The sequence below is a fragment of the Petaurus breviceps genome, unplaced genomic scaffold (assembly GCF_028583685.1).
Source record: "Petaurus breviceps papuanus isolate PSGF00001 unplaced genomic scaffold, PetGlider_PUasm1.0 90352, whole genome shotgun sequence".
In the NCBI taxonomy this organism is placed as follows: Eukaryota; Metazoa; Chordata; class Mammalia; order Diprotodontia; family Petauridae; genus Petaurus; species Petaurus breviceps.
Genome location: NW_027187228.1, coordinates 128,524 through 137,130, shown reverse-complemented (window position 1 = coordinate 137,130; position 8,607 = coordinate 128,524). Strand labels below are relative to the sequence as shown.

At 47.6% G+C, this 8,607-nt stretch overlaps 1 protein-coding gene across 1 annotated transcript in view; it reads right to left on the bottom strand.

Annotated features, from left to right (window-relative positions):
* Window positions 1-1,248: 1,248 nt before the first annotated feature.
* Window positions 1,249-8,607, bottom strand: part of CUNH6orf132 (chromosome unknown C6orf132 homolog) — a 48,508-nt gene continuing 41,149 nt past the window's right edge. The window contains exons 5-6 of the mRNA XM_069108306.1: window positions 6,538-8,591; window positions 1,249-3,176 (exon numbers count right to left, since the gene is read on the bottom strand). Of these exons, the coding sequence (XP_068964407.1) occupies window positions 3,059-3,176; window positions 6,538-8,591 (2,172 nt within the window). The 3' untranslated portion in view covers window positions 1,249-3,058. The remainder of the gene's footprint in view (window positions 3,177-6,537; window positions 8,592-8,607) is intronic.

The window sequence follows — 8,607 nt, the reverse complement described above, 5'->3', positions numbered from 1 at the left end:
AGGGAATAAGGAAGCACCCAGGACCAGAGAGGCCAGGGGAGGCTATTTAAGCTGGTGGAAATTTTTTACATTCTTCTCTCTGAAGTACAAGTTGATGTACAACCAGGGCTTCTTTCTAGTCTTCCCTGCCCCCACCATCAACCTTCTGCCAAAAAAGGGGAGGAAATATAAACATCCTCCCCAACATAAAGGCTTGGTCACAGGCTCATTGTGACTAGCTTGAGGCTGTTTGGCAGTGAATAGAGTGCAAGATCTGGGGTTAGGAAGACCAGGGTTCATTATCTCCTCTGACACCTACTGGCCATGTGAAGGTGGACAATTTATAAACTCTCTGAATTTCCATTTCCCCACCTGTAAAATGAAACAATATCGGTAATTTTTATTTTACGCAGTTGCTGCAAAAATTACATGAGATAAAAAAGCTCTTGGCCACCTTAAGGCCCCCTATTATTTCTTTTTTGCTTTTTGGAGGGGGGAAGGTAGGGCAATTTGGTGTTAAGTGACTTGCCCAAGGTCACATGGCTAGTGTTAAGTGTCTGAGGCTAGACTTGAACTCTGGTCCTCCTGACTCCAGGACTCTATTCACCGCACCACCTAGTCACCCCCCTATTATTTCTTTAAAGCATCAATTATTATTTGGTCTTGGAAGGGGTCCTTAGAACTCATGAGCATTTGGTTCAGCTTCTCTGATGAAACAGCTGAGGTCCCAGGGAGGTCGGTTAATGTGGCCAGTAAGTGGCTAGGCTGGGATTCAAACTCAGGTCTCCCCACTCCAGAATCTAATGCTTTTTGCCCTAGGCAACACTGCCTGAGCCTTTACTGTCTTGAGTGTTTCCTTCCAAAATTTCCCTGGCCAGACTCACTTCCCTGGGCTTCAGCTTTCTCTTCTGTAAAACTGACTTTGCTAGGTCATGGGATTTTAGAGTGGGATGGGACTCCAGAATTTTACAAATAAGTAGGCTAAGGTTTAGTGAAAAGTGACTTGTCCGAGGCCCTAATGATGCCAACCTTGTCATGGGATGTTTAAATGTAAGGCATTTATCATTGTGACTGAGCCTCAATCCAGCTCTTCTCACCTCCCACCTGGGGAGAGGGAAAGGTAAGAGGAATAGAAAGAATTCAAGGATTTGACTTCCAGAAACAGAAAGAAAAAGATCTACCCAATTTCTCCTCCCACCCCACTCTCCCTCTTCTCCCTTCCTCATCCATCATAATTCCAAATGCTCGATGCGAAACTTGGAGAGCCAGTCACGGTCAATAATCTCACACTAGGCTTATTTATTTCCAAAGCCAAGAAAAACCCACTTTCTGTCCTCTCTAAATAACATACAGCAGTTAGCCCACACCCTACCCCTCCTGTGTGTGCCTTAGTACAGAATATAAGTTAACAGACTCTTAAAAAACAAAGTGCAGTGAAAATACACACAAATTTCATATACATAGAGCCAGGGCTGGGCTTGGAGGTAGGGTAAAATACATTTCTTATAAGGAAATGGGCAGATACCATCACCTGGACTCAACAACGGATATGCAGGGATATTTTAAGTTCTCTAGCAGGCTGCACATCCATTCTTCTGTTCCTTACCTTCTCCCTGACATACTGTGACTTTTTTCCTCAAAACTTCTGTGCACTCCTCCTCACTGGGCACAACTAATTGTACCATACACCGATAGCATTCATAATCCTTGTCACCTAATGGAGCACTCTGAACCCCAGGGGACCCTCTGGCCCTGGTCTGGGTTCAGGAATGTCACTCACCTGACCCTGGGGCCTAAAGGACATTCGGGGGGAGACGCATTGCTTCCTAAGCAGATGTCCCTGCCTTGAACTAGATTGGCTAGACATAATCCTTCTCTTCCTCTCTCCCTTCTCACATATCAGTTAACTATTAAACTCATTTGCTATAAATCATCCATTGATACTACCTCCCCTTATTCTCTTTCATTTTTTTTGGAGGGGGAAGGCAAGGCAATTGAGGTTAAGTGACTTGCCCAAGGTTATACAGCTAGTTAAATGTCAAGTTCTGAGGCTAGATTTGAACTCAGGTCCTCATACTCTTATTCACTTTGCCACCTAGCTGCCCCATCTCCCCTTATTCTCAATCCCTTAGCTATAGGTTTTAAAACCCCAGTGATATTTGTGATGAACAATTTCTTTGAGGGGGTAGATTGGGGGAATAGGGAGAGATCTGTGAGAATTCTTCCTCCTAAGCCCATTGGCAGGCCTGGCTAAGCTAATGACTCCAAAGCCAAGCCCTAGAACCTGGGTCTTCTGGCTCCTTTGTGTTCTGATCCCAAAATCATGGCTAAGAAGACCTAGACTTGAATTGTAAAGCAAGTCCCATTCACCATCCCCCTTGATATATGACTCATCTTCCCCTATTCCTGGCCTAAGGAAATAGAAAAAATACAGTGTCCCCTCTCCCTTCCTCTACCCCAGGCAAATAGCAGTCCAAGGCATTTTTGATCCCATTAGTGAAGTGGCTCTGGGTGGGAGTGGGTCAGGGGGCCCTTCCATTTTGGGGAGTGAAAACTTTGGGACTGGCTGTAGTCAAAGACTCCCCCTCCCCTAACTCCCCTAGGACACAGCCAGGCCCTCTCCCAGAAGTGGCAAGCACTTAGAGCAAGATTGGAGGGGCAGCCAGATGTAAACTCCACCTGTTCTATGAGGCCCCATTAGGAATCCCATGGGGTTCCAATTAGGACTTCTAACTCTTGGTAGACCTGGGGGTTGGGGACAGTATCCTTGCTATTGTAGTCTGCTCACAGGTTATTTATGGTTTGAACTTTTAAAATCTCATAACATTTTTGCATAAATTTTGGGGGCCTAGGTTCTAACCTGCCAGAAGCTTGGACTTTGGCTAATCAGGGATCCTAATCAAGTGTCTTTCTTCCCTTTTACTCCCCTCCCTTCCAACATCTAAGGCAATCCAGGTGTTAATGACAGTGTTGTGTCAAACAAAAACCAAACAGGAGCCTTTCATTCTTTCCAGAAGACTGCTTCTCATTTGTCCATGTCTTTCAGCTAAGTTCCAGCCCACTGAGGCAGGCAAAGAGCTCAGGATGTGGCTTTTCGATGTGCTCCAGAGTATACGTAGGAAATGGGTTGTCGGGTTCCAGGCCGAACTGTGAAGGTATTGAGGGGACTGCCGTATTTAGTAGTACTCGGGGAGGACCTGGGATTGGGAAGAGAGGCAGTCAGAACATTGTAGGCAGCTGGTCTGATGAAGTCCCCCCACCTCCACAAGTCCCAACACATACACACACACACACACACACACACTGTCCATGGTACTACATTATTGCCAAGGAAAAGAAATTCCACGAGTATTTAAGCATCTTCAGCCTAATCCCATGTTCCCAGTCCCACATCCCTCACTCCAATAGCCTGGACCCACTTTTCCTCAACAGTGTCTCACAGAAAAGGCTACCTAATTTCACTATAGGTGGACAAGGTTGATCCAGAATAAGTATATGTTGATAAAACTGCATGCCTCTGGAATTCTGGGGTTCTATACCAAAAACTTAGTCTAAAGCTATGAGATTTCAAGAAGGAAGAGTAGAAATAGAGGGTACTGGGTGAAGAAGGTATCTAAGAAAAAGGTGAGAAGGAATGAAGGAAAGTTAAATAAACAATTCCAAACTAGAAGGGGTTAGCACTCGTTAAAAAAAAAAAATCCTATTCTCCATAGTGGTTCTTCCAAATCTTTTTATCCCTTCTCAAACCTTCCATGGCTCCCACTCCCCCCACCCTCTCTGCTGAGATCCTTGACTTATACTTTATATAAAAAATTAAGGCTGTTTGCCAGGAGCTCTCTTTTCTCCCCTCTTCCTCCTCTCCTATCATTCAGATGACTTCTGCCATTATCTCACACAATGAGGTGATCTGTCTCCTTACCAAGGCTAACCCCTGCTACCTCTTCTATCAATCCCATTTCATCTCATCTCCTCCAACAGATTGCCCTCTTTGAAATCCCCATTTTGTCACTTATTTTCTTTTTTTTTTTTTTGAGGGGGGAAGGCAAGGCAATTGGGTTTAAGTAACTTGGCCAAGGTCACACAGCTAGTAAGTGTGTCAAGTGTCTGAGGGGGGATTTGAACTCAGGTCCTCCTGACTCCAGGGCCAGTGCTCTATTCACTGCACCACCTACCTGCCCCTTTGTCACTTATTTTCAATCTCTCCCTGTCTCATTCCCTACTGCCTACAAACACATCTGTCTACCCCATCCTCAAAAAGCCCTCACTTGATTTTTCCATCCTAGAAAGGTGATAGATATCACCTATATTTCTCTTTTTCTCTGTGTAGCTAAACTCCCTGGAAAAAGTCATCCTCAGTGTCTCCATTTTCTCTCCTTCCACTCTCTTCTAAACCCTCTACCTCTAGCCTTATCATTCCACCAAAACTGCTGTCTCTGGAATTGCCAATGATATTAGCTGCCAGTTTCAGTGGGCTTTCCTCTATCCTCATTCTCCTTGACCTCTCTGCAGCTTTTGTCACCATCGATCACTCTCTCCTCCTTGATACTCCTTTCTTTCTAGGTTTTTGAAAACAACACTCTCTCCTGGTTCTCCTCCTGCCTATCTGACCGATTTTTCTCCACCTTCTTTGCTGGATCCTCTTTCAGATCATACCCTCTGACCACAGGTGTCCCTCAGGGCTCTGTCCTCACTCCTTTTCTCTTCTCCTTCCATATGATTTTACTTGGTGATCTCATCAGATCCCATAGATTTAATTACCATCTCTATGATGACAATTCTCAAATCTACCTTTCCCACCCCCATCTTTCTGCTGACCTTTAATCTCCCATCTCTAACCACCTTTCTGACATTTCCAAATGGATGTTGAGTAAACATCTTAAACTCAATATATCCAAAACAGAATTCATTATCTTTCCCCCTAAACCCTCTACCCCTACTTTCTCTATTACTATGGAGGGTAACACCTCCTCAGGCTTACAACTTTGGAGTTATGCTTCAATCCTCACTCTCTCTCACCCACAGTATTCAAAGTGTTGCCAAGGCTTCTAGATTTTACCTTTGCAACATTCCTTGACCATGCCCCCTTCTCTTCTCTGACACTGACATCACTCTGGTGCAGTCCCTCATCATCACTGCTGGTGGGCAAACCTGACTCAAATCTCTCCCCAATCCAATCCATCCTCCATTCAGCCACCAAAGTGATTTTCCTACAGCACAGATTTGATGGTGACCGGCCGCCCCCCCCCCCCCCGCCCCATTAAACTCCAGTGCTCCCTGTTGCTTCCAGGATTCAATACAAAATGCTTTGTTTGGCATTCAAAGCCCTTTATAACCTAGCTAGCTCCTTCCTACCTTTCCAGTCTTCTTACAGCTTACTCCTCTACATCTTCTCTCTTAAGAATAAGACACCATCTTTCCAGTTCAGGCATTTTCTCTAGCTATCCTCCATGCCTGGAATGCTCTCCCTCCTCAATTCCACCTACTAAATTGGATTCCTGTAAGCACCAACTAAAATCCTATCTCCTACAGGAAGTCTTTCCCAACCCCTCTTAATTCTAGCACCTTCTTTCTGTTCATTAATTCCTATTTATCTTACATATAGCCTGTTTGTTTAGATTCGTTTGTATGTTGTCTTACCCATTAGATGGGGAGCTCCGTGAGGGTAGGGGCTATCTTTTACCTCTTTTTGTATCCTCAGTCACATATGCCAGGCAAAGTGCCTGGCATAGAGTATGTGCTTAATAAATGTTTACTGATTAATTGATTGATCCTTTCCCTTCTCCCCCCACCACTGGAGGGGCAGGTGGGGAAGGAGGAAATTTCTTTACACTCTTCAATAGGTCACACATAGCAGAGCTGCTGACGCAGTGACCGCTGTGGTCATAGTGAAAAGAACACAGATTTGTAGCGAGAAGGTCTGGATTTGCACCCTTATCCTGCCACTTAATATGCTCTATGAGTTCAGGCACACTACATTTCTGGGTAATAGTTTCCTCACCTGCAAAATGGGGATAATACTTGAACTATTTATCACCTAAGTGTGATGCTTCTGTCTTGTAGGAGACCCAGTGGAAGTGTGAGAAGTTATTTCATCCCCTTAATGATGTCAAGAAACAGGCCCTTAGAAGAAGATGCTAAGTCTAGTGCAGGTGGATTTGGGGTTTGGGGGAGAGACTACCCAAGATGCTCAGAGGCCTAGCAAGGAAGGGACAAATGGCAGAAGGTATCGCTACCCCAGTAGTTCTGTGTTGTGACTTGTATTTGAGAGCAGATAAAGAAGCCCTCAAGGAGGCCTGCAGCTGGGGTCTGGCAGTGAATACTGATCTCTTTCTACACAAGGAAGTAATAAAAGAGAAGAGAGGGATGGTGGAAGAAAAACAGAAGAGCAGAGGGAGATATTTCCAGCATGTGAAAACCATTACTGGGTATGAGAGGAAAAATCCCAAAGGGTCCCTAGCAAGTCACCTTTGATGAGGTTGCTGTAAGTAGTTTATCACAGTATGGCCTGGCTTGTCCCCTCCCTTTCCAACATCTTCTGAAGTTTACCCCAGGACTCACCTGCTGTTTGCTGGGGCAAAGCTGTAGTCCGTATTAGATACTTTGTATATATTCTCCCCAGGTCCACCACTGCCAACTCCCCCTCCTGCATAGGGTCCATTCCTTCCAGTCCCTTCTAGAGATAGCCTTCGGGTATGCAGACCCCCGGGTGCCCGGCCTGAAGAATTAACCCTTCGCATCTCTGTTCCTCCATGCCCAGACCCATAGGTCCCACCAGGTTGTGGCCCAAAGGCATTTGGGGTACTTAGGCTTCGGGCAGTGCCTCCTCCTGGGCCACAGCGTGGGGGTCCTGGGCTCCTCCTTGGCTCATTAAGGTATAGGCGTTTCTTAATGAGGGAGCGGCCCCCACCTGAGAAGCGTTCCAAACCCCCAAACCCGCTGTAGTGGACACCAGAGTAGTAGCGGGAGTAGCTATTTCCTGGCGATCCTGAAGGTGATGGTCGCTCATATCCTGGAAGGCCCAAGTCCAGGGTCTGGCCATAGTCTGAGAAGCTGTTTCGCAGAGGGGAACCCCTATGGCCCAGGTAGGCTGGGGTTGGGACTGGAGCTGGGGCTGGAGCAGGAGGTGGGTTAGAAAGATCAGCATCATTGCTGAACTCAGGGGGTGGTGGGATGACCTCAAAGTTGAATTCTTCCTCCTCTTCCTCCCCTCCTTTGTATGAAGGGGAGGATGGCGAAGAGAAAGACTTGGGCAGCAGGTGGCTTTGGGGGCTGTAGGAAGAAGCTGTTCTCTCCTGGACCAGTGAGGCCTGAGGCTCTTCCTTTGACCATCTCTGCCTGGGCTGGAATTCTGAAATCACTGGCCTTCTTGGGGATGGGGAGCCCCACTTGCTGGCTCTGTCATGTTGAGTTGGTGTAGACATATGGGGAGCCTGTTCTACCTCTCTCATGGGCTTGGGCACAACTGTGAATGAGTTGGGTCTGACCTCACTGTAGATGATACTTTCAGAGGCAGACTCTGATTGATTTCTGTTGCCACGGAGACTCCCTGGCAATGAGGACCGGCCCAGGGCACTGCCCCTAACCCGTCCCTTCTGGGCCCTCTGTTTGGCAGCGAGGAGTAAGGCCATTGGAGAACCCTTTTCTACCACCTCCCCTGTCACTGGGTGTCTGAGGACCTCCCTGTCTGACTGATCTTCTCCAGGGGTTTTGAGTGATGGGCTTTCATTTTCCTGTATTCCTTGAGGCTCCCTCTTGGCAAGGCTGGGTGTTGTTACCACAGCAGCCTCCTGGTCAGATTGTGCTTGGTCTTGGCCCTCATGGTGTTTGTAAAGAACCGGTACCTCCTTCTGGGCTAGGGGAGTCTTTGGTGCAGGAGCTGGGGAAGGAGGTGTTGCCAGCCTATCAGGTTTTGGAGGCACCAAAGGGGAACCCTTAGCCCGGAAGGGAGCAGATATTGCTGATGGTTGAACCTCTGTGGCTTTCTCCACTGGTCTAACAGTCCTGGCTGTGGGGACATCTGGGGCCTTCTCTGCTTCAGGCTTGGGTGGGGTAGACAGAAATGGGAGCTTTTTGGCCACTGGCTTAGGAAGCTTGGCATCCCCGGCCCCATTCTCGACTATCCTTCTGGCTTCGGGTGGGGGTTTAGGGGATATGAGACCTGCAGCTGGCTTAGCTTCCTTCTCCAGTGAGGGGGACATCAAGGCTTCCAGCTCACTCCTGATGCGCTGGACACTTGGAGTTGGGGGGTCTGCTGAGGCATAGTCCACAGGTGGCAGAGTCAGGCTTGGGGGAGATTCTTTCTTGGGTAAATTGGGGCTCTTGTCTCTGTTCTCTCCAACTTTGGAGGGAGGTGTGGAACTAGTCCCATTGCAGGGAGAGCGTTCTTCTCTCCTTGAGCCACAGAGGTAGGCAGCCAGCTCACTTCTCAGTTTATCCATTTGTTTGGGATCTCGCCAGTCCACGGGATCTGAGGAGACCTCAGCTGCTGGGGTGGGAGTTTTGGGTTTGGGGAGGGGAGAACTTGGTTTGGGGCCTTTCCCAAGCCCTGTCACTGGTACTGGGACCTTTCCAATCACAGGCAGAGGGGGAGCCTCTGGAGGGAGAGGGGGAGCCTCTGGAGGGGGAGGG